Consider the following 27052-nt stretch of genomic DNA (forward strand, 5'->3'; position numbering starts at 1 on the left):
GACTCAGAAGTCCATATGCAGAAGAGATGAGCAGATAACTCACACAAGAGGAAATAAAATAGCAAATAATTATAATAATAAGGAAATAATGAGACGTCTTCTGTCAATTTAGAAAAGGCAAAGTCAGGAAACAACCGCAGTCTATAATTGGCACAAAAGTAAATCTTCAGTATGAAATCTACACCCATCCATCTCTCATTCCCACAACAATATCTGTGGGAGGACTGACAAATGGCAGGGATTTCAAACCCAAAGACATGTATTCTCTGGATGAAAATGGATATTAGGACAGTCACCTTGCCTGGTCGAGACTTTAAAACACATAAACATGACTATAAATGTGTTTCTTGTGTGAGGATATATAAACCATTCACAGTTCTGCTATGATCTCAGTTTCCATTAATTGTTTTTAAACAGCTAAAATTTCTTCGACAGGAAAATAAATTAAAGGAGAAGTCCAGAGTAGAGAAAACCAACTTACTAAAATTTCAACAACCACTTGTCTTCTCTCTTAGAAACCCTTAATAGACACCATGATGTAATTCTAGGAGTAACAGCTAACCTTTATTGGGCATGTATAATGTGTCAGGCAGCATGCTAAATGTTTTACTATCATTATTTCATTTAATATGATATAAACACACTGTATTAACAAACATTATATGATAAACATGACAAAAACGACTGATGTAAAAGTTAGTAAGTTAATATTATGGTAAACTTGTATGATTCTGTACATTTTCTGATATATAATGCAAAATATATGTTTAAAAAGTATCCAATTATTTGCTTAAATATAATCCTTTTATTCTCTTAGCACCGTGTCTTTAAATTGTTTGGCACAAATATATTTGCTTTGAACAGTCAATGGGACCTTCATTCCTTTAATGAAAGGGAATGGGACCAGGTATATCCAATAATTAATTTCCTTCTGTTTTCCTAGTGAATAGTCAATTTGCACTAATATAAATTATACTTTAAGGTTCATCATGCCCCATTTTCACATGGCTAGTGTCACCTTCAAACAAAGTAACCTCAGTTAAATTTTAACAGAATGGATTTTAGTTCATGGATGTGATGGTTAGTTTTATGTGTCCACTTGGCTAGCCTCTAGTCCCCAGTTACGCAATAAAACACTAATATAGGTATTGCTGTGCAGATATTTTTTTAGATATGATTAACATCTACAATCAGTTGATCTTTAAATAAAGTACATTATCCTTGATAATCTGAGTGGGCCTGATTGGATCAGGCAGAACTGAGGTTATCCTGAGAAAGAAGACATTCCACCTGTGGACTGCTCATCCAATCCCGAAGCTGGGAACTCTGGTACCATCTTGTCTCTCCCCTCCCCCTCACCCCTGGCATTCAATCCATCACCACTTCCTGCCTATTCATTTTCATTCCGACTGCCACTACCCTCATCCAGGCCTCCATTAAATCTTGTAAGAGTGCACACTGTCCTAACTGCTGCAGTTGCTTCTAGTCTATCTCCACTCCACATTTCAATTCACCATTTATACAATCAGCCCACCCCTTGTCAAAATCCAGCTTTAACATCTCTGAGTGTTTCAAGAGAAAGGAGCATATCTTACCACTTCTGTACACCCAAGAACTCAGCAAAGTATCAGATACACGGTAAATGTCGGGTAAGCAGAAGTTAATCTTCCAGAGCTTCAGAAGCACAGACTCTTCTCAGTAGGGCCAAGTCTTTTTGGGAATTGTAACTAAAGCCAGGTGAAACAGTCACTAGGAGTCTTGCATTTCTTTTGGCTCAGAGTGTCATTTTTTTTTTAACTGCTTTATTAAGGTATAATTGATATACAAATAACTGCATATATTTAAAGTATACAATTTGATAAATTTGAATATATGCAAACATCCATAGTACTATCACCACAGTCAAGGTAATAGACTTATACAACACCTCCCAGAGTTTCCTTGTGTCTTGTTGTAGGGTTTCTTGTCTTTTTTTTTGTCATCAGAGGGTCTTAATTTAGGAGAGTCAGTGAAATCTCTGGAGACTTTCCCTAGAAAAATGCATTTAGCATATAATTTCTGAGATTTCACGAGCTTCCTAAAACCCATCCAGCCAGGGAGCCCGTTTATGGTCCACGGACCCCAAGTTAATAACCCCTGAATAGAACCCAAACATCACATGTTCAACTGTGATTTTAATTCCTTCTGGTTTGGGTCCCAGCTTCCTTTCCCTTATTTGAATCTTCTTTGCACTATCACCCAAGCATCTACAAGACCTAGAAAAATCGGCTATAGTAATCACTGAAAGATGACTCCATCCACAAGAATATTCAGTTCTCAGGAAGGAAAATAGTTCCCAGGACACTATTGTTCTGTTGTCAGTCACAATCGACTGCCATGGGTTGCAGATATGTGATATAACAATGCTTTCTACTGAAATAGCTACCCTTTCAACCCTGAGGCCCTGTGTTTGCCTTTCAAGGTAGCTGTGAAGATGGGCAAATGGAAAAACCAGGGGAATGTAACTTAAGCTAAAACACGAAGCAATTCATGGCACTGCTTGAAAGCAGCCCATACCTCCTGACATCCAATCCAAACGCTACTCTAAGACACGGCCACCTGCCCAGTATCCACCATGAAAAGTTTTACATTAGGTTTATCCAAGCCCTTATGTGAAGTCACCCTGAAAATAAATCTTCACAGCTCAGAGAGCCAAGATACAAACAAATGGGAAAATACTGCCCATGGATATCAAAGACAAAGCTCAACTGAAGCTGAAAATGGAAGACAAGAGAGACCTAGTAGAGAGAGCAGTAATTGCACAAGCGAGGTGAGTACTTTAGAAGTGGAGCCCAAGAGCAAAAGTCCAAGAAGGGCCACGGTGAGCTGTGTTGTGATATTTTAGGACGCTATATTTAGGCAGCACAGAGTCTGAGCTAAATGCTTTTATTCCAAAATCATTTTCATCAAGAATCTACAAAATCTAATAAGAGAAAGGGGATGAGAAGTTTAGAAGGCTTCTGTCTGTCAATCAATCAAAAAAGCAATTATCTAGGAACTATTTCCATAAGGTAGCGGTGCTAGGCACTGTACAGCTTGAATTGTTCATTAAAGCACCTGTCATAGGATCCTCATTCCTTACGTAGTTGGCCGGAGCTGTGCCAAACACCCTTATTTTTCTGCTCCAATTAAGAATTTTCAGGGGGAATAGAAATAAAACTACTTTGCCATGTATGACAAAGTATTAAATAATATGTAATCAAGAGCAAGATAAAAACCCATAGATCTCCCTATTGCCTTAACAATAGAACATAAGACCTCACTCCTTAAGAATCTCTATCATTTGCAAAGGAACTCCCAGATACCATGTTCCAGAAGCATTCTCTGTGCGACTTGAGCACAGCATTTCTCCTACTGTACTGAAAGCATGTGTCTCTTGTTGGAATGTAATCTTCAGGAGGGCAAGTTCAGGTCTTGTTTCTAAATCCTCAGAGCTGGTGCAGGGCCTCATCTGTGCTACCTGAGCTGATTGCTCAGCAAATCACAAATCCTGACCATCTGAGTCATTTCTTCAGGCTGGAGATATGAGCTATGTGTTTCACTGTCCAGCATACAGTCCCTCTAATGTCACTACAATTGAGGACAGGCTGCAGAAAAGTACAATTATAATAAGGTAAGATGATCCTGACATCTATTGTGCTCTTAGTAGTACCAGGTTCTTTTAAAAGAAGCTCAAACAGGAAGGTACAGTATTTTGACTTAAGCTGTACTTTTAAAAATTTTGCAGCTAACACATTTTTCTCATTTCTAAAGTGGTCATTTGAATGTGTTCCTGACCATCTCACCTTAACAGGTCCCCCTCTGCAATCTCCATATCAACTCCCTCACTGTTTCCTTGCTTGCATTTATGTTACTCACTTTCTGTTGATCTTTTTATTGTCTTTGGGCTTCATCAAGACAATGTGGCTCTATGAGGACAGAGAATATGTCTGTCTTAAACACACTTGCATCTATGGTTCTAAACCCAGCGCCTGGCACACAGTAAGTGCTTAATAAATATTTGTTGAATGGAATAAACGAAATTATTTGAGATTGTATTTCTCAAATAATTTACTAGAAGAGTAGTTTGATGAGATTCTCTAGAGGAAAAAGATGATTGCTTTTTTGGCCAAGTAATTTTGAGCAACACTTTTCCTTTGAAATACTGTATATCCAAGACTCTGAGAACTCTTGCAAGAAGGAAACCATTGAATATTATTTAGCTCAGCATGTCCCAAATATATATGACAACAAAAAACTTTTTAAAGCTAACATCTAATAACATCCTGTGGCATATGTTCCAAAGAACACACTTTGGAAAACATTGCTTAAGAGCTAAAAATGACACTGGGCCACTAGGCCCAGAGATGCTAGTATTTATTTTTTCTGCATTTACAAGGCTCAAGACAGCTTTTCTGATCTCTCCAGAAAGAAACAGAAGCTTTTTCTCACTAACTGCTTACCCTCATGGACAACTGCCCCTACTCCTCCACCTTCCCACCCCCAAATGTGAATTCTCAATTCCTTTCTAATAGCTCTAATCACCATGTAGTATCAAAATGCTCTCAGAAGCATAACTGGCATCACTGGGTCTAATTAAAATAGAAGCCTCCATGCCACTGGTTTCAACTCCAAATCAGTACTATTGGCATAGAGTTAAATTTAAGATGACTTGGGGCCAGCCCAGTGGCGCAAGTGGTTAAGTGCGTGCGCTCCCTTGTGGCGGCCTGGGGTTTGCCGGTTCGGATCCTGGGCGCGCTTGGCAAGCCATTCTGTGGCAGCGTCCCATATAAAGTGGAGGAAGATGGGCACGGATGTTAGCCCAGGGCCAGTCTTCCTCAGCAAAAAAAGAGGAGGATTGGCAGATGTTAGCACAGGGCTGATCTCCTCACAAAAAAAAAAAAAAAAAAAAAAAATTTAAGATGACTTGTTTTTATCATGTAAATTTAATTATTAATTAGCATCACTACTTTGAACCAAAATTATTTGTCTTACAAAAGCACATCCATCACTTTCTTAAAATCAGTTACCTTCAACTGAGGCAGCAGGATATTCAGGCAGGATAGCACGTCTCATTGTCACTTTGAGGTGTGATGTAAGTAATTTGTCACCAACAATTGTTAAGCTACAGAAGTTAGTAAGTGACTCACTCGGAAAAAAACATTGTGCCATTTTAATGTCACCCCTATATAGCATCACTCTTACTCAAATTCCAATGATTTCTTAAATGTGAGAGGAAGGGGGCAGGCTACTTCATCTTGAAGTGATATGTCCGTGATATGTGCCTATCACTGACCTCCCATTAGGAGTGGGAGTGATTTTTAATTTATTCCAGAGAAAGAAAGCCAGAAAGACAGACAGAAAGAAAGAAAGAAAAGAAGAAAGCAAAAAAGGAAAAAATGAAAGAGGACTGTAAAAATGTAGGCGAGCCTCTGATTGTGTACCCCACTTGTGGATGCCATCTGCCATGTAGATGATGACAGAAAACAACTAATAGAAAAGTGAGCCTCACTAGCTCTTTTAATACATGCTTCCATTTAGGGGAAAATGTATTTTTTTCACATAAGTTTTCAAGATTCCAACAACTGTACAAAGCAAGGTGAGCTACGCGGTACTTAATGAAATTGTTTGTAGTTTTGAGTACGTGTTGGGTAATGGCGGCTCTGAACAGCTTCCAAAGAAATGCCAGTTCTACATGAAGAGAGTTGCATTAAAGAAGCTGCTCTACTTTGGCCAAAAAGCTATAGAGAGCTGTTCTCTAAGTAGGAAATATAAATACATGTTACATTCGCACACATTTCAAATGCTGTGCTTGGTTTTATAACAGCTTGTGTTGAGGTTGCAAAAGTGAAAGTCACCAACCATGGTGGGTCAAAGGCGAATGTTTAACAAATATTTAACAAATCACACCCGAAGTTTGGAATCTTTGTGGAAGTGTGAAATGGGTGAAAGATTCATGTCATCTCTAACTTTTGGCCCAGCATTCTTTGCATTCACTTTAAAAAGTCCATTTTGATAACAGGCCAGAGTTTAAGGAAACCCCCTGCTTATGGCACTTCTAAGATGAAAATGAAAAATTCTGATAAAGCTCACCTCTAAGAGGAAAATTTCAAGTGGCTTATTGCCTTAGTTTTCTCTTATTTCGCTACTCATTATCAGACAGAATTGAAGGACAGATTTTGCCTTTTGCTCTGCAAGCTAAATTCCATTCTACTGGAGACCCTAAGCCGGCGACTTGAGTATTTCACTACTCATTTATCTGTGTAGGCTTCTATTTAATGGACTCAAGACCTGCAAAGTGCATTCAACAGAAGAAGTCTATACATCAACTGATGGGATGTGCGGGTGTGCACACATTAGGCAAAGACAAAAGTTACTCTCTGCATGCAATGAGCCAAATTATCCCAATTTCTTTGCAGAAGAGTTTTTCTTCTTGTTCTTCTTCTTCTTTTCTTTTCACAGCTTGAATAATATTTAGCTGAGATTTCGGGTTCTTGGTTTTCAGTAGACTCCAACAGGTATGGGAAAGGGCCACATGCCCATGGCCAGGGCATCACTTATGAGATCTCTACCCCTCCTGATACAACATTTGTATTACGGCTGAGGGTGCCTTGTCATTGGCCCTGATTTCAGCGTAGGGCCTCATAAAGCTGCCAATGTTAAGACCAAAATAATGTCATTTAGTGTCTAGGAGGTGGTTAAAAAGAGGATTAGAGGCAGGCAGGCAGGCAGGGTATATTAAAGGAGTCCATGACTAACAGGGTGTGACAGAAAAGGGTTTTATTCTTTTCAACAAAACAATTCCCTAGGGCTGGGACTATTACTCCACTGTGCCTTTATCACCTTGGAATTTTTATGGTTATTTTTGATGAATTCACATTTTTGTAAAGGCTTTTTTGAAATGATGCCAGTTTTCAATTTTTAATTAAAGTCATAAATAATCTTAATTCTGCCTTAAAAGGTTTATTGTTTCTTACTTTTTTTATTATTGCTGCCAGGAAATATTTCAAATACCAAGCCCTGACGTGAGTTAGCAATTAGAATCTCTCCAAGGTCTAGTAACAACATTGTGCCATGTAAATATTACACACCAGTATACCAGTACAAGGTTTGAAAATGTGGATTGACTGATTTCAGGTTAATGACACTGCTTCTCCTGGGAGTGACATTTCCTCTTTTTATTGGATGGAGCAACTTTCATCATTTTAATTTCCACAAACTAATCTATCACCGATTCATAAAGGATTTTTAAATCTTCAGATTAAGAAGATGGGTTAAAATTTTGAAAGTAAACACAGTAGACTTGTCACTAAGGGCTGGACAATGAGAGTCAGCCAAATCTAGTTCAACCATTTGCAGGAAACAGAGTGCACATCAAAAGCTAAATCACTGGAGAGATGATGCCTCACTTTACATAAGACAAAATTAAGAGAATACTGCAACACTTGACATTACATTATAATACTGCTCCTCGAAAGTATATCCTTGTTATCTAGACCGCCTGTTGAAGATTTTCTGCAAATCATCTATAAATTTCTTTTGTAGTCTCAAGGTCTGATTTTCTTTTTTACATTAGTGCTTCAAGAATCTTTCACACAATCAAAACTACTCTTCCTTTACAGAGAGGGTGAAACACACCATGTTTGAACAATAGAAACCAATTAATTAATAATTCCTGAAAATATCCCATAATGTTTCCATACCTATTGTCAATCTGGGTTACCTTCTTAAGTTGAATATCATATTGTTGCTTATTTGTCTAGATATGGGACTTATATTCTTTCATGTCCATGACAATTGTGACTCTCTATGAAGGTGCTCTCCAATCTTATGATAGATTTGCTACTACAGTAAACCCTCACACATTTAGGATGACTTAGAGGTGGAGAATGGTCAAATTTAGGGGAAAAAACCTCTCATTAAGAGGGATTTTTTTTTTTTAACAGACACAACTTATTACTTAAAGTTTATAAGATATACACAGATAATGACAAAAACCATTAGACAGTCATCCTGCTGAACATAGCTAATAATATGCAACAATAGTGCGTTATTTTAAAAATATTAAGCATCCTCCTTACAACTTAATTTATATTACTAATTCACTTAGTTCCTTCGCTCTTCTAAAATACAAGAACATATCTAATCCACATAGAATGATCATCTGTTGATAATGATCATCTGTTATCAATTTACTAGTATTCCAATTAAAGAGACAACTATATTTACACAGAAAAAATTATTTTAACAATTGACTTACAAGAGTGGGTTTGTGTGTAATTAAGAATATCTATAAAATCTTTCTAACTAGGCATTTTTCTAACTCACAGGGAAGAGGTCGAATTCTTTCCATATATGAGCCCTCAACTGGCATTATGCTAACCCCTCTCAAGGAAGAAAAAGTTCAAGTAACAAAAAGACCACACAGCATTTCCTAACATAAAAGTATTAAATCCCTATAAACCATGAAGGAATGCAAGATTCTAGATAGCTAGAAGCCACGGTGACCTGGAAACCATGGTCATGGGGTTCATCACTTGAAATAAGTTGATTTTTAAACTTCCCTTAAATTTGTCATGAAGGGTTCTTAAATGAATCAGGTACCCATCTCAACAAAAATGAAACACTCAAAAAGCCAAGGTCAGCTCAACATGTTTTCTGCCATGATGAGAAGATACTTGTTGGTCCAAAAATTTACAATCTAAATTATCAGGAAATGCCTTAAAAGGTAGTAAGCTCCTGATTTCTTGAGGTGTTGAGGCACAGTATGGCCAACCACTTGCTGGAGATCTTATGAGGCCAAGAGAAGAAGTCAGGTGGATTGCTTGGTTGATCTTGAACATTTCTTCCAAATTTGAGATAGTATGATTTCTACGAACTTTGAAAGATGCATTAATCCCTCATTGATGTCAAAGGAATTCCTTTCTCAGATTTTCATATACAGTGTCTATTAAGAAACGTGATTTTTCTGTAAGCTTAAAGGGAGAAATGCTCTAATACTTACTTACCCTAGAGATTCACCTACCTTCTTCATCAGAGCTAAAATGATTTTAGCCAACTGATATTTTAAGAAAAAGCACTTATCTCCAGAAAGAGTTTTTGTTGTGCTGTTTTTCCCAATTCAATTTTCTTTAGCTATTTGGATTTAATTTCCATATAAACCTTTTTCTACTTTCCAGTTTAGGTGACTTTCACTAATTTTCTCTAATTCCTGTAACACAAGACCTTCCCAGAAATTCATCCCTGGCTATATCAACTATGTAAACCATAGCCTTGCTATTACTTCATGGAAGACTTCTCTCCTCAAAGTGTCTAAAACATGTTACACCTTGAGAGGTACAAGAAATTCCAATGCCCTATAGAAGCTCCCAGTACTGCAAGAGGAATTTAAATGTCCTTTGCCTGGCTGGATAAATCCTTTTTTAAAATTACCTTTTTCCTTGCTTGTTGATCTTTGGAAGAATGTGCCTTCACATGCTTTCTTAGGGAACTTGGGTCTGTGTAGCGTTTGGTGCATCCTGGAATTTGACAAGCGTAAGGTTTCTAAATAAGAAAGAAAGAAAGAAACAGCTGTGGTTAAATCATAAAGGTAACTGGGGAAGGTTTGCTCAAAGACTACTGACTTGAGAGCATGAACTATTACCAAGTGACTGATATGAAATGCTGGGTAATATTCATGCATTTTAATTAGAAATCTCAGTAAGTTTGCATCAAGGCAAAGGGGAGAGTAAACTTTCAAGAAACAAAGAGATGGCCTATCTTTGATGGTTTTTAAGAGACTGCTATAAAGTGCACTCTTACCACGACACCTCTTGTGGCATTTTTTAATGTGAAAATTATTAATAAGCATCTCCAGTTATACTTACAGTTATGTTCCCCTGAAAACAATCTTTGGTACTGTCAGAAACTAGGAAACACATATTCTTTAAGAGTTCAAGTATAAAGAAGCTGTAGAAAAGTCCGGGAAAGACTGGGAATGTTTCAGAAGAACGCTGATTCAGAAAGAGAGAGGGAGAGAATTAAAAGCAAAAATTAGTGGAAAGTGAGTAAGAGACCATAGGTTTCAAACAAGAGACACATGAAAAATCAGCCAGAGAAACATTAACATTATTAGTTGTAGAAGAGTCCTGGTGCTAAGCCTGGGTGATGTGAATAAGCCCTTGGCTGAGCATGATGAGAACACAGGTTTTGGCCACTCCAATTCTCCCATGCTCCTGAAAGACATGAGGTGTAGAGCCAAAGGCTGAGTCTAGAATCTTTTTTATTTTTGTATCCCTGGTGATTGGTGTATAATAATTAGGAATGAATGAATGACTGAGAGCACTACACATCAATTCACATTTTAGCACCTATTCTTACTGTAACAACAAAATTCATAGCAAGAGTTTGAGAGAGTGGCTTTTTTTTTTTTTTGGTGAGGAAGATTGTCGCTGAGCTAACATCTGTGCCAATCTTCCTCTATTTTGTATGTGGGACATTGCCACACCACGGCTTGATGAGTGGTGTGTAGGTCCACGCTTGGGATCCGAATCTGTGAACCCCAGGCCGCCGAAGCAGAGCGCTCGAACTTAACCACTATGCCACTGGGCCATCCCAGAAAATATGGCTTTTAAGCTGTGAAATAAATCAAAACCTTCTGCTTGTTCTAAGAACTAAAAAAAATAATCACGGGATTAAGTGTGTTTATAAGATATATTAACAGTCACTCATCTAGATAGTATCTTATCCGGTAGATATTAGAGCTGTGCTTACCTGAGGTAAAATGTAAAGAAGAGAACTGAAGCTGTCTCTAAAACAGAATTTTTGCTTTAGAAACCTGCTATCCTATTGACCAAAAAAAAAAAAAAAAATTTCAGATTTTTTTCTGTTTATTTTGCTCTTGTTTTCATGTGCATGCTTGTCATTTTGTGTGCCAACATGTATGTGGAGTATATTATCTGCTCTGCTGGAAGCCATATTTATGATTCACGGCTGTTTTTTTGCCATTTTTTATTCCAAGAACAAGGTAAGGTCATGAATATATATAGTAATTTAGTTAGACACTCCCAGTTTGAATTCTCAGTTTGATTTTCTGATGTGTTTGTTCATTGACTGACGATTGATTGATTGATTGAATCACCCAATAGCTCTTACGCTTCCATAACGTGCTGGGCACTGTGTTACATATTAGGGACCTAACAATAAACAATGGATGAATCAGGCTCTGAATATCTCGCAGTTTTTGCAAAACAGTAAGCCAATTATGGGCTGAAGTCACTTGCCAATGAGTTTCCATTGGGTAAGCAAAGGTTTTCTTTAACCCGGGAATCTTTTCTGGGTTCACATGGCTTTCTTGCCCTCATCTTCCCAATCCTGCCCTGGCTTTAGGGGAGCAACTAGCTAATATCTTTATTGCCAGGCATGTTGTGACCACAGAAGCTCAGGTTTTGAGCATTTAGAGGAGATGTTGCATGTAAAAATACTTTGGGAATATTAACATGTTATATAAATCGATGCCATTATTACTACCATGGTCACTATTATTTGGATTGGAAAGATAAGAAATGGATATTTTCATTTTGTATTTGATTTTGAGATGTTCTTGAAGAAAGCTTGAATACTCACCATTCCTCCCAGCTGGCCTTCACTCTCTCCCTGCTGTCAGCCACCTGGGATCGGTGTGCCAAAATAGCAATGTCAGGGGCGGGTCTAAGTAGTACTGCTGCACTGGTCATTTTATCTCAGATTACCTAAGCTTTAAATGGCATGGTACACTTCATCAAACTATATTTTTCAATATTTTCCATTGGTACTATAAAAATATTTCCCCTGTTTAGATATTAAGATGCTAATAAAGAAATGAATTAATAAAACTTTTCAGGGTTAGAATTATGAACTCAGTAATCTTTATGGGAAAACCATTTTCCTATAAGTAAAGAATCCATTTAGTTGAAGAAAGATAATTTATCCAAAATTCTGACACCATTAGCATAAAGAGTGCTTAATGAAAGGGAATAGGAACCTAAATTTAAATAATAAATTCTTCAAGCAACTACAGTTTGCTTTCCAAAGCAAATGTTTAATTTCTATATGATTTTAAAAGAGCTCACTAATTTGTTAAATGCAATAAAAATCTGAACAGGAGATAGTTTGGATCTTAAATAGAAAATGATGGTTTTAAAAGATTTAATAAAGAACTAATTAAAAAAAATAAAAATAGCTGAGTTTTAAAAGTTACTGTATTGAACTGAATCATCAAATTATTATCTAGGTAGCTTTCCTCAAAAATTTTAAAAAGGGATATATATTTTTTTAATTCCCAAATGATTTTAGAAAATGTTCTTAGTTTGATTAGCTAAAATAAGCTCCAAGCAAAGAAGGGTATTGTAGAACCATAACACTTAGCCTCACAATAGTTCTTTCAAACTACAGATAACTAGCTAGAGTAGAAGCAATTTCTCAAGACAATCTTGTCTCATGAATGTTCATTCTTCCATGATAAAGTTTAATAACAAATTGGAAAATTTATTGGATTCTACCAAGACCATTTTAGACATACAAAATAGGGCATTTTAACATAATTTATTCTTTTTTTCCTATTTCTACCTTTAAAAAATGCTGCTATTCACCTAATTTATTCATTTAATATTCTATTCTGTTAGTCCTAAAATCACTGAATTCAATTCAGTTAGAGCAGAAAGGGTCCATCTTATGCCTATATTATTCTAACTATATTTCAGATATTTACTAGGCAAACCATCACATTTACGTATATTAGGGAGATAATTCTACTTAAAAGGTTATGTGACATATAGCTAAAATGACTTCTATCAATATGACTAATAGAGACTAATATAAAATTTAATAAATATGTCAACTATAACATCAGAAGAATCTTAAATATGTATGAGAAGGTGTGTAGAAATAACAGTATCTTTTCAAAATTCAGATTCTGGTGTAGTTTAATAATAGACATCAGACTGTTAACACTGAAAAAGTACTGTCATGAATATATTACTTGCAAGAACGTGGAATAAGAGATCTGTGATGTGTATAATACATTTATCCTGATAGCTTTGTTAAGTAAGTGAAATTACAAAGAGTCTACCTGGCCTCATGTAAGAAAAATGGCATCAAAATCTGAGAAATGCAAAAGAGGACAATCAACATAATTGAGAAAATAAAAGACAGAGTTGTAGAAAAGGCATTTGCAAAGGAGAAAAATGTTGCAGCATTCAGAGAGTTAAGGTATAACAGTGAAAATCAATTGTTCTCACAGGGTTTATGTCAATGGATATGTGGCTGTTGACACACAGGAACCGTGATGAAACTGAACCCTGGGGAAAGATTTGCTGATTCTTTTCAGATCGTCTGAAGATTAAAATACCAGGTGGTTTCTAAAGCAAAAGGCCAGATTCACTCTCAAAAACCACGCCAGCCTCAAAGTTCTTATGTCAAGAAGAAAAGAAGCGGGGTAAGAAAAAAATTGCTTGCTATTTCTAGCAAAGTATATATTTTCTATTTTAGTGTATCTTGATATTTGAACACTTATTTTAACACCCAATCTCTAGTGCTCATCCTCTGTACTAAAGTCTACTATTTGATGGCCCCTAAACTGCCTTTGCTTGGTACACAGAGGTAACCAAGGAACCTCTTTGTCCCAGGCAGTTGTAATATTTAGGATAACTTGTGACTACAGAAAAATGAGGAAAGAGCCAAACAGGGCCCCTTCTGGCCATTCACCAGGTTCCACTGGAGCCCTTGGCTTTGTCCCTATAACCTGCAGACTATGAAGCAAACACCTTCACCATCCCACTATCAAATGGGCACTTCCTCAAGCCAAGGCTTCGGGCTGGAGGTTAGAAAGCTCCTGCCATTCTTACAGTGTCCAGATGTGTCCTCTGGTGCTTGGCACGGTCGCTGGAGTTACTGAACGCCTTCTGACAGCCCGGATGCTGGCACAAATACGGCTTTTCGCCCGTGTGGCTCCGCAAGTGAATCTTGAGATTTTCAAGCCTTGAAAAGGCCTTCTTGCAACCTTCAAACTGCAGAAAGAAAACAATTTTGGGTTGTTGAGAAGGACCTTGAATGTTTGGGTCTGGGGAAGAGGGAAAAAAAAATGTCCTTAGTTTGTAATTGGCCTAAAACAAAAAAATAAAATGAAATCCAAACAGTAACAAATATTACTTCTAAAAATATCCATATGTTTATATGAACTGTTTATTTTTCCACTGAATATACATGCCACTTTCCCTACCAGATTTGGGTCCCAAACTGATTTCTGTGATTACTTATGACAGAGAAAATTTGCTGTGAGCCATCTGGCTCAGTTAATAAAAATACAGTAATGCATGTCTTAAAGATTTATTAAAAAATTAACACACTTTTCCATTTCCAAAGTGGTCTAAATTGAAGGAACCAGGAAGGAAGAAACTTTTCACAACTAATAAACTAACAAGAAAAATCAGAGTGATGTATGAGAAAAAAGGTGAACTGCAGATACAAGAGCTTGAGATGAAAAAGACATGTCCGCTGAATCATTATGACCATAAACTTCCTTAAGTACATTTTAAGGGGTTTTGCAACTGCCAAAAAAGTGATCTTGTTAACATATAGGGTGATGCCAAGTCTAATGAGATAAAGTTTTTTAACATGCTTTTAAAAACGTCCTGGAAGATCATTCATTTAATGCTAAATCATTTTCCAAGTATAGTGATAGTTTTATTTATTTTTATTTTTTAAAGGAATTTTGTTACCTAGTTCATGAAGACAAGAATTGAAAATGAAAGGCTGAAGATTTCAAGAAATGCTTCATTGTTTTGTCAATATTTATTGATGGTAATATTTACTTCACGTCTTCCATGGACGAAATATCAGCTACCATTAGCGGGTCAAAGTGACTCCAATCCTTGAAGTGACAATCTAATAAAGAAAATGTGTTAGAGAAAGCCTATAAATGAAGCATAAATGTGAGATGGGCATTTATCCTTTAACTCTCTCTTTGGTGCTAAGCCTCAGAATATTTATGTCACTTAGACAGTTTTAATTCCATTTGAGTTCTCACTGCAAGAGAAATTTAGAAATATAGAAAAACTAACCAGAACAAAGCAAAATATGTTTAAAGCAATTAAGAAACCTTGCTTCTTAGAGAGAAATGTGTGTGGGGGGGAGGGAGGGAGGAGAGAATATAAGTAAAGAAGGTAAATTCAAGATGGTTTCCATTCAAAGTTAGTGGGTATAACTTTACTGCAAGAAATTTTATAAAACTCCTCGGTTCTCTTGCTTATTACAATAGATGATGGAGTACATTGTTCACGAATGGATGATCCAGAGCTGGTTAGGTTTTAGTTATCTGAATTTTCATCTTTAAGGAAAGGATGAACTAAGGAGAAAGAATAATCAAACATGTCATAACTCCATCTATTTAAGTTGTCCAGATTTTGCATGCTGGAGTATTTTAAGAAATTTATGAAAGTTGCACATATTTTTGATTGAGAGTTATACATGTTTCACAGACATATGTTGGTTTATTTCAATTTTGATATTTTGCTTAAAATAATTTTGGTGTTTTCCTGATTTTTATTTCACATAAAAATAAATTTAGCCTGAACAGAAGATGATTGCTGACGAAGCCAATTACTTTTTCAACAGAGTGAAAGGCATACAATGCTACATCGCTAGAGGGAGAGAGGAGTTAAGTGGCTTATTTCCACAGGTTTTCAAGTGGTTCTCAAATCTGAGTATTAAGGGGCTCAAAGTTAACCCCCAATTCATAGCTAAGAGGCCTCTGCTGATCCTACCTCTGTTTTGAAGGTTCTATCTCAATGACAACTCAGAGCAAGCCACTGGAGCTCAGTTTATTTGACTTGGAATCACCTGGTGGACCACACTTAGGTCTGAAACGAGCTTGTGGTTTTGGACACACAAGCCTGTAGCCTAGTTCCTAGCAAGACTCTTTTGTAGGGTGGACACCATTCTGGGGCCAGCTCTAGGGGTGCATACCCAGACCTGGGTAGGCCCCAGAATACACTCCCTTCTACAGTCACCTCAGATCTTGGTCAGAGAGAAGGCTGCATTGTTTTGACACCAACACAGGAGTAGAGAACCACTTTAGAATAGATTTATGAGGTTTCTGTGAGTACCAGACAGAACCCTGGATTTATCACAGAGTAATTAGAGGGATCCCAGACATGTCGTAGAACTAATTCAAGCTGTCCACTTGATCTGACATAAACTGGATGTAGATTAGAGTGTTTCCAAGGTCTCTACAGTTAAAGGTCCACATAAATGTCCAGTTAAAGTCAACTAATTGCTATTATTACTGTTAATAGAAGCAATGATCAAAAACCAAAGGGCTTGCTGCATTTCAAGCAAATCATGAAAAGTGAACTACATCTCAGGACATCCTGACCATTTTTAAATAGCAAAGATGGAGGAACATATGAGCACCCAGACTGAAAATGAAAACAAAAAGATTATCTGTGAAATCACGAAAATTTAGCTATTATCATATGTTTCCTCTGTAATAAGAAAGGCCAGAAGACAAAAGTATTTGTAGTACTGTCACTAGCCTTATAGTATTTTCAGGGGAAAAGATTAACAGTGAAGGAGTTTGATCCCACTATTATACGAATAAAGGCAGGAGAAAGGCAATTTCATGTATTCAGGGGCTCATAATGTACACCACCCACTCACTCTTGTTGAAGAAATTCACTTGAAGAAACCATGAACCCAAGACCAGTAAAATCAGGCACTGAAGAACTGACAAATGGCTCAGTAGGGGGCCTAACACCCAATCCATCATAGGTGTATACAGGGTGCCACACCTGACTGAACTTGCCACACTAACAATTCTACAAGAGGAAGGAGGTGCTGTTCATTTCCCTAATGGTGTCTGGATGAAACTTGAAAGCAACCAATTTTGTAATGAATCATTATAATTCATTATGGGAATAACTCTGTAATTCAACACAAGGATTTCCTCTCCCTCTGGCAATTTTACCCCTGGATTTATATGTTCAATTAAATGCAAATGCATTAAAAATAAACTAACATTTAGGTAGAACTACAAACGAATGTTACAAAATACACCAAAACTGAATGGCTTGGGTGTTTGGGCAAATGGGTGCCTTTTTTCCTTCTTCTTATTTTTTTAATGTTTTTCAAACCTTTAATGAGCGAGTCTCAACTTGTAAATGAACATCTAAACCTAGGGAAGCAGGGACCACAGGAGGAGAGTTTCCTTGGGTTGGCCAAATTCTTTCTCATGGAGGTTCCTAAAGTGCAAGGTCTATCCTGAGATCTAAGGTCCAAACTGTCACATCATTGCTTGTGTCACTGCCACTAACCAGCCTCTACACAAAAACTGAATAATATCCTAGTCTCAGGTCCTCTTCTTCCTGGACTGCCTGTGGAACCAGAAACCTAAGACCCAGTGACACACAACTGGATTACCAGGCCTGAGGTTGCCCGTAGTTCAAACATAGGCCATATATGGGAAGATGAGAGAAAAATAACAAATAAACAAACTCTCAGAATCCCATAAGGTAGCAGAAGGAGGAAAAACAGAACACTAAAGAGACAAACACAGGACAGTAGTGTGGGATAGAGTGATGGTGGGTCTGGCGTATGTGAGTAATTTAATCTAAACAGCAGTCTTTTTTTTTTTTTTCCCAACAAATATTGAGTAAGCCCTATGAGGATGGCACTATGTGGTAGGCATTGGGAGGAACAAGATGAATAAAACTCAAAGTTTACTCATAGGATGATGGAAGCAAGGTCAATGTGCATGGCTGGGGAGGTCATATACTGAAGAACCTTGAGCAGTGATTGTCAAAGGTGTGGTGCCGGACTAGCAACATCAGCATGCCCTGGGAACTTGTCAGAAATACACCTTCTCTGGCCTCACCTCATACTTACAGAACAGAACTCCGGGGGTGGGGGCCCAGCCATCTGAGTGTTAACAAGCTTCCAGGAGATTCTGATGCTACAGGGTGAGCCTGTGAGTTCAACAATGCCAATCATATTGTAACCTCTGTGATTTTCTTATGAAAATCTCCTGACAGAAGTAAAGTGTCTTGCAGAATTCACCCATTTCTAACTGGGACAAGAGTCATATAGACTAGCAGAAACCTTGGACTGAAAAGGAATATCTTCATTCCAATGTGGGGCAGGATTATCTCCATTCGCACAGCAAATGGGACAAAATCCCAGAATGCCAATCTCATATTAGAGATTCTTTAAACTCTCAACTTTTTAATCTGCTGCCAGGTAGACATCTGGTTCTGAAATAAGTATGCCTACAAGTTCCCTTAGTGGCCTCCTGACCAACAAAACATCCCACATTTCTAGAGCCCATTATATGCCCTGTTGAGAAAAAGCACTGAAGGGGAGCCATCGTTTTCCATTTGCACATGTCAGTGGCTTTACAAATACATATGAGAACAATGCATGAAACTGTAAGTGACAGAACTTTAAATCTCATGGGTTTTGAAAATACTGCATTGCATGAAGCCTCACTCCAAGAAAAATCTCTTTAACTCTGAGGCTGTTTTCAAGTAACAAACTTTAATTAAAAAGTATAAGTTGCCTCAAACCCAGAGAATCTTAGCTTGCACTACTTGGTTAATTTCAGAGATTATTTCATATTTAAAGGATCACAACTGGACTGTAATTACCATCTATATATATTGGCTTGATTATGGATTGTTGACATTAAGTGGCATTAAGATGACCTTTGAAATATTACTTTCCCTTTCTATTAGAGGCTTTTGTGTAAGGTTCTGAAAATGAAAGGCTCATTAGACACCATTAAAATAGGATTTATTCCATATGTGTAACCAATAATCAAGCAGAATATTACTCCCTCCCCTAATCAGCTACTCAGAGTGCTGAGAAGCACAAGTTCATATTCAAAGCAGTAATAACAGCAAACCTTTGCTGATCAGGTTTCTATACCATCACTAATGTCAACAAAACCCAAACAGAAAGGAGTCTATGATGCTGGACATGCTCTTTAAAAATATACATTTGATTTCAATTAAGGCTCAGTGTTTACGACTCTTGGAGGTATACGCTTTTACAATTTCATCAGTCAAGACCAATTAATCCAATTAGTGATGGCTGATGCTGTGAAATGCTGGGCAGTGCCAGGAATTGACTGATGAAATTATATGCTAGTTTACACCTTCCACTATAGCCCAAAGACAACAGGGATGAAAGGCATTGGCAGAAAGGTCAGCAAATATTTCTAATGCCGGGGAAACAGTCAAGGTGACTTCCACAACAGGCCCAAGAGTTCAAGTCCACTTGAATCATGGACATCCTGTACCTGCAAAAGGTGTAAATGAAAGATTGCCTCTCCTATAACTCAGAAAGAGAGGGACAAAGGCACAGCCGAGGGCCAAGGGCCACCTCACACACCTGAGAAGAAGTGAGGAATCTGACCCATGGATTCAGCTGGGATTTAGAAGTTACCTTCTAAAGTGCTTCCCAGTTTTATGTGCTCATCAGTCACCCGGGCATCTTGTTAAAATGTAGATTCTGATTCATTAGGCGTGAAGTGGGGCCTGAGAGTCTGCATTTCTACAGTCTTCTAGGTGATACTTCTAAATTTAGTTGAGTGTACAAAGATTACACTTCGAGAAGTAAGGTACTAGGGATCACTAAACTACCCTCAGGTTGAAACTGTACAGTTTAATGGGATTTAAAAAAAAGAGAGAGATAAAATAAACAAAAGAACAAGAGCAAGAATAAAAGAATTTTTTAAAAAGACTTTCTTTTGATGAACCAAACTGTGGCAGCTTTGTCCTTAAAAGTGTAGAAGAGTAAAATCTAATTTTAAAATTTAGGTTGGGAAGATAACAGAAAGTGTTGTCTGGAAAAGAAAAAAAAAAAAGCAGAAGAAATGTCAGGAAAAAAAGGGACAAAGAATCAACAGAGAGAGACTGTAGAGCACACTGGGCATATGATTTTGTTCCTCCTTCAGGCTCATTCGCATTGGGACATATGGCTCGCCTCGTGCCACCCTGTGATTTCTGTTCCCAGTGCATTCCTACTAGGACTGGATGCTCCAGCACATCTCAATATTTACCACATCAGTTTATAGAAAGTGTTACAGAAAGGGAGAAAAAGAAAATAATTCAAATGTTTTGAGGCTTTTAAAAAGTACCTAGTTCATGAATTCATTACACTGATACGGAATTCCTTCCTCTCCATGCTTCATTCAGACCACTAATTCCCCAGCGAGGATGGAGAAGATGCTGCTGCACGTTCTCGCTTTGTGATTTTACTCATGTTTTCAGTCTAATCACACTCTTTTCCATAACGGAGCAAGGTACCCACAGAACACGAGTTTCTATGTCTCCTTTTGGTTGCAAAAAGGTAATATCTGATTTTATAATAGTATTTCAAAGGTTCTACCCAGAGAAATAGTGGACTCATTGGAAAATTATTTAAAGTCATGGTAGGGTTACCCTTGGTTAATGTGAGAGTTCTCTTAACTTCAGGGAAATCAGTGCACCCTAGTGTACCCTGACTTTCCAAAGGTTCCAAGTATCTAAATAGATTTGGATTTGCATTTCCCACGACAACCTTCCAAGTTTCCCTGCCCCTCGGTTTGGCTGGGGCAGCTGGAGAGGGGAAGAGACTATGACACTTTGGCCTCAATGAGTCAGCCACTTCAGTGCATGCCACTCATCTGGTATTTTGAAGTGGCCCACAGTACTCATTTATCCAGATTGCCTGGAACTATTAAAAATTTTGTAGAATTAATATAAAACTCTTCCTGTAATGTTTTCCTAAACCGTAATAAAGAGATCCCAGTTACTAAGTTTTTCCTTGTTATTCTGGTGTACAAAATGAATCTATTAACTAGCTCATAAATACAACTTCCTGGCTTGTTGTGCTTCTTGTTTTTGATTAAGAAATCTGTATAAAACAAAGGTTACCTAAATGGGCAGTATGTATGCGTTTCTTATTGGTTTAAGGCAATTAGTTGCTTTTTAACATTTTGGGTTAGGGGTAGCAGTTGCTCCTTAAAAGGGTACTCTAAATGAGGTGGCAAAATAAATGAGGGTGCAACTCACAAAACTAAAATGGAAAAAATGTTTTAGAGAAGCCACATGACAATGTAGAGAGAAATATGTTATTTCTGTGCCAACATTTGAACCATATTAAATTTTTATGGAAATTATCAAGTGTCTGGTTTATAACAATTGAAAGGAGCTGGGGACAAATGGAATCTCATCATGGGCATTATATTCACAACTGGAAAAGGAATACTCCACAGCGCAACACTGATATTTAAGACATATCATATGACCCTCTCCAGTTATTCAACAAATATAAGGTATCATATATTATTCATGTTGTGTCAATACAATGTCAGAAAACTACAATTCCAAGCAAATAATTATTTCTGTGAGCGGGTAAATAATGAAAAACTGGTTGTCTGGGGTTGTTTAAACATAACAATAAGTTAGTTGCCTGGTTTTTATTGTTGTTGTTTACTAGCATTGATTTCATGCAATCTGCAAATATATATCCACTAGAGCATGTATACTTCAGAGGCTCACAGTCAGACCTCAGTAATGCACTTTGATTATGAGCCAATAGAGCAAATATATTTAAGACTACATGATTGGCCCTGCATAAATATACCTAAAATCAACCAAACTATTTAATTTTCTGTGTACCTGTGTTTCTCACCACCCCACAGCCAGATACATTTCCATGTAAATATATCAACATAAGCACAATACTTCCATGAAGTATATATAAAGCATACATACAAAGGCAACTTTCAGATGTTCTGCTACTCTATATTAAAGAAAATTTTTCAAATTCTTTAAGTACCAGTCTATATGCCAAGTGACCAAGTCCCTGCTCCACAGAGGGACTGTGCACATATTGAGTTTCTTGCACATTCAGCACTTTATTAGGCTCTGCAGACGATACAAAAGAAACTTCTCAACCCTACCTTTCCTGCATTCATAGAACATTCCAGGAGATAGGTATACACCCAGAATAAATTTGGAATCTGATCCAGCCTGCTCCAACACTCCCACATTATTTTCTATATACTAAAGGTGAGGAAACTGACACAAGTTGGAGGAATCATCCTTTGGATTTTAGGCATTATTTTTCGCATTTTTAAAAAATGTCAGAAACGTTCTCTAAAACTCCAGTTTCTCTAAAAAGTCTCTCAAGCTTCAGAAGACAGATAAGGATAGATGAAGTAAAAGAGAACTAAGTAAAGCAGAAGGAAATGGGAAACAGAAAAACAGAAACAGAGACTATAGGTCAAGAAGGGCTTAGCAAATACACGTGGTCAGGCCTGTCCTCTCCTCTCTGTCCTCCCACCTTTCCCACCTGGGCTCTGGGCCATTCCAGCGGCAGTTCCCTAATTAAGCAGCACATTCCTTTTTGCCTCTGTGCCTCTGCATGTGCTACTCCCTGTACCTAGTGACAACCTACTGACTCTTTAGCTTGGTGTCCCCCCTCTGTGACGCCTCCCTGTATGCTTTCCAAGGCACAATGGGTCACTCCTCACACGCCCACCATGCCTTGCCCACCACGCCGCTAACGCATGGAGGTACACTAATTGCATTGTTTGTCTCCCCCAGTAGGCTGTGAGCTTTATGAGGATAAGGGTCTGAGTTTTATTAATCTTTTTATTGCCAGCACTGGGTTCAGTGCTTGGCATACACTCAAGTGACCACGGATTATTTGCTAAATAAATGGTAAACAAAATGGAGAGAGCGAACTCTTTGTAAAAAACCGTATTGATTTCCTAGACTTCCTTGTGTAGTAAGCTCATTAAGGCCTTTTAATTAGGCAGGGCCAGTTACCGCTCATGATGACATCAAATGGTCAACATCGAAAAAGGTATAAAATACATTTATGGGTTTTGCTGGATTTTAATGTTCTATAGAACTACTGTAAAATATATATTTAATTATTTTAATGTCTAACCATGTGGGGAAACAATACTAATAACAACATCTGGTTGTATTTTTTTGTGGATGCAATGCATTAACTGCTTTATTGATGTTCTGAGAAATTTGCCGCAATACTGGTGAAGCGAGTGAGCTGTTTTCCTACCACACCCTTCTCCAAACTTGAGCTAAACAGACACAGACCCATTGGAAACACATTATTAGCAGTAATTCAAGGCACATAAATATGTGCCTTTTTCATACATAAAGGAAAAGAAACTGTTTTAAAGTGCCCTTTAAAAGCCGAGCTAATATGTTCTTAAATATGCCAGGAAAGAGCCTCTCATCAGAGCTTCTCATGCAAAGAGAAAAGATCTTTGGGACCTCGCCCTGAATTGCCCTGAGTCAAACATCCCCAAGGAGCAGTTCAAGCAATTTCCCATGATGCCATGCCTCTGCCCATCATCTTATAGCCAACTCTTCTGAATGGGAGTCAGATATTACCATTCCACATAATCCCAGGTTATAATCGCACCTAGCTCCAGAGCCTTCTGTGTTTGGAGCACAGGAGCTGTAGCAAGACCTTGGCTCTGCCTTTCCCGTTGGCAGTGGACTAGCTGCCCGGTAATTGTCTTTGACTGCGAAGATGAGAAACGCCACTGCTTGTCTTAGGTTTTATTAAGAATTGGCATGCTTGGTTTAACAGAACTAAGCAATATATTTATTTACTATGGTGTTTCCCAAAATGATCGCTGAATTCTGTCATCTCTTGACTGAGAAACTGTTTGCGGGTTGCAACAGAATGTATGCTAACATACATACAGCAACACAAACCTCCAAGACAAACTGTTTAAGTCAATTTGCTATCATATAGGCACACAGGTGCAAATATGTGCATATGCAATTGTGGGTACAGCCATGGGCACACACTTTAACACTTGCACACATATCCCACACAGATTCTGTAATAAATGTGTGTGTTTGAGATCTGTGTGCAGGAGTGTAGAGACAAGCAGGAATTTGCCAAGAGAGAAAAGGAAATTCACACACGAAGAGAATAATTTACCATAAATTGGCCCACACTGAGTTTATTCCAAAAAACAGAGTGCAAGATGCCAAATTTTTAATGGCTCTTACTATTCCAGATCTGGCCCTGACAAGCTTTGGAAGAGATGCAAGTGGGCAGGAAAGATGGGATTAAAAAATTATATCTTAAGCCTTTTCACTTCCAAATGTAAAATTTCCACCACTGTGACAGGGGGAAAGAGAGTGGCAAGGATATTTTCCTGACACTGTGCTTTTCTCAACAAAAAGCTGTCGATTTTCATTATGCATTGCTTAAATATAAATTCTGTACTTGCTAAAAGTTATCTGCGACTGGCTGCTTAAAAAAAGAAGCAGATATGAAAATAATGGAACTCAAACCCTGCATTGGCCCTGGCAGCCATTACAAAGGTGTGAGCTCAGAGTGATGCCTCATGGCAGCTCCACCGTCCTAGGATTGACAATCTTTTGTGACAACCCACACTAGTTCATCAAAACCACTCACTTGCTTGCTTCCAAAATGCATCACCTCCAGTTTTCTTTCTTTCACAGCTGACCTTTTCTGGTTGACTTTCCCATCACATGCCTGACTGGCACGGAGCAGGTGTTTTGAAGACCTTCCATTCCTTCCATTTGCTCTTCTCTTTCCTTGTTCTGATTTTAAACTACCTATCCCACCTCTGAGCCCTTTTCCTTCTTGGCTGTGGAGAAAATCACTCTCACATCTTGCCCCTTCTTCCTATATGCCTATGGTTCACTCATGGGCAAGAAACTGTCATTAAATCCATTAACCCTTTCCAATTATGATCTTTTAGGTTTTGAGACCCACAAGATATTCAATCACTGCATGCATGCACGGAGTTTGATCCCTATAATTCTTAAGAAAATACTTTGGCTAAGAATTGTAATCTCAACCCTCTTGACTATTCTACCTAATGCAACTTCTACCCCCTCTCTCTGGAACTTGACTCCATATATCATAAGAATAACAGGTCTACATAAAGTTCTACCTAAAATTGTCAAGTTGGGGTGGATGTGGATCATCTCAGATGTTTTAGTTTATGAGAATATTGGTCTATTATTTAGAGTAGTTGGCCTTTTCATTGAATTTAAACTACTATTGTTTCTTATTCTCCAAAGAAATAACAAAAATTAGTAAAATATGTTGTTTCTAAGATACGTTTTTTTCTTTATCTTTGACCATCTTAGAGAGTGAACAATCCTGACATGAAAGTACTTAGCACACAGTAAATTCTCAATAAAAGTTAGCCACTATTATCATCATCATTTATGTATTCAGATTATCTAGTTATTATCCCTATTTTACAAATGAAGGGAAGTGAGGCCTAGAGAGGTTAAGTGACTTGTCAAAGTCACAGAGCTAGAAAGCGGCAAAGCCACAACTAGAATCATGGCCTTCTGGCTCCATTATTTTTTATTTTTTTTGTGTGTGTGAGAGGAAGATGAGCCCTGAGCTAACATCCATGCTCATACTCCTCTTTTTGCTGAGGAAGACTGGCTCTGAGCTAACATCTATTGCCAATCCTCCTCCTTTTTTTCCCCAAAGCCCCAGTAGACAGTTGTATGTCATAGTTGCACATCCTTCTAGTTGCTGTATGTGCGACACGGCCTCAGCATGGCTGGAGAAGCGGTGCGTCGGTGCACGCCCGGGATCCGAACCCGGGCCGCCAGTAGCCGAGCGCATGCACTTAACCGCTGAGCTATAGGGCCGGCCCCCTGGCTCCATTATTTCACCAAGTATTTCCTCCATGCAACTCCAAAGGAATGTTACTTCTCAAGAAGTCAGAGAGATAAAGAAAGAAATGTGTCTTGGAAGGAATCCAAATGCCCTTTTTCTTTCGTTTCTTTACGAAGTGAAAAATATTAGTAGTTTAAGTTTGCTATAGTGAATAGGGTCAACTATCCTAAATTATACCAATCATTCTCACCAAAGTCTGAGCGTAGTGTGCAGCCACTAATAACGACTGAAAAGTATTGTGAGCCTTATGTTCTTGGAATAATCTTCTTGTTTGCTAACTGTAATTCTCAAATTTAAAAAAAAATGACATATTCATCTGTAAGTCACTCAGATGTTTGGGCTGCTGAAAAACAAATGCAAAGTGAGACCTGGCATAGTCAGCCTGAGTATTCTAGAAGGGCTTCAACGTTGCATATTCAGCCCAACAATGAAACACCTTACAGCATGAACCCTGCTCATTTCATCAAATGAAGGGGTCCCTGAATTTACTGCCAATTTACCAATGGTGACGAAACTTGGTCCTTCTTAGATGCATACTTGGCTCTGTCTTTCTGCAAAATAATTTTACTTACAGAGAAAAGAAAGATGTTTTACAAGTTCCCATAATCTAATAGATGCCTAATATATATTAGGTACTCGATAAATGTTTTTTTGAAAAATGGTTGATTATTTGCCTAAATATTTTTTGTAGCACTTCTAACAGTATTTGAAGCAAAATTCCTCAAGAAAGAGGAAAACAGTTTATTTTACTATTTCCCTTTGTTGGATATAAGAATCCAACCTGTATCACATCAGAAGGCACATGGTTGTCAATTGTTAAACTTGGCCTAGACGTCTCCTCTGAGCTCCAGGCCCCAATGCGTATTCAATATCTCTATAGTGATGGTTCACAGGTACCTCAAAGTAAATATTCCAACATTTAACAATGACCTTTTCCCCAAAAGAGAGTCTTCACTCCCTGTTTTCTATTCACCCAGCAGTGTAGGCCCAGAGTCTGGAAGTAATCCTTGACATCTCCCTCTCTCACACATCCATATAATGTCAAGTCTTCAGAAGTACGTCTCAAACATGTCTACTTCTTTCTATCAACATCTGACCTCCTCTAGTCTAAGACACCATCCTCGCCCACCTGCTTTACTTCAGTAATCTCCTAATGGGTCTCTCCCATCCACTCTTGCCCCCACCCACCATCTAGTCTTCACACTGCTGCCAGAGTTATTTTATGAAAATTAGAAATCCAATCATGTCACTTCCGTGTGTCAAATTCTTCAAAGGTTTCTCATTTGTTTTTGAATAAAGACCAAAGCCTAGCCAT

At 37.9% G+C, this 27052-nt stretch overlaps 1 protein-coding gene across 1 annotated transcript in view; it reads right to left on the bottom strand.

The window, feature by feature from the left end:
- The window catches only part of GLIS3 (GLIS family zinc finger 3), a 295204-nt gene that overhangs the window by 87408 nt on the left and 180744 nt on the right, over positions 1–27052 (bottom strand). Inside the window, exons 3-4 of the mRNA XM_014795446.2 lie at positions 13881–14042; positions 9451–9561 (exon numbers count right to left, since the gene is read on the bottom strand). Of these exons, the coding sequence (XP_014650932.2) occupies positions 9451–9561; positions 13881–14042 (273 nt within the window). The remainder of the gene's footprint in view (positions 1–9450; positions 9562–13880; positions 14043–27052) is intronic.

The sequence above is a fragment of the Ceratotherium simum genome, chromosome 20 (assembly GCF_057802395.1).
Source record: "Ceratotherium simum simum isolate JZ-2026a chromosome 20, ASM5780239v1, whole genome shotgun sequence".
NCBI lineage: Eukaryota > Metazoa > Chordata > Mammalia > Perissodactyla > Rhinocerotidae > Ceratotherium > Ceratotherium simum.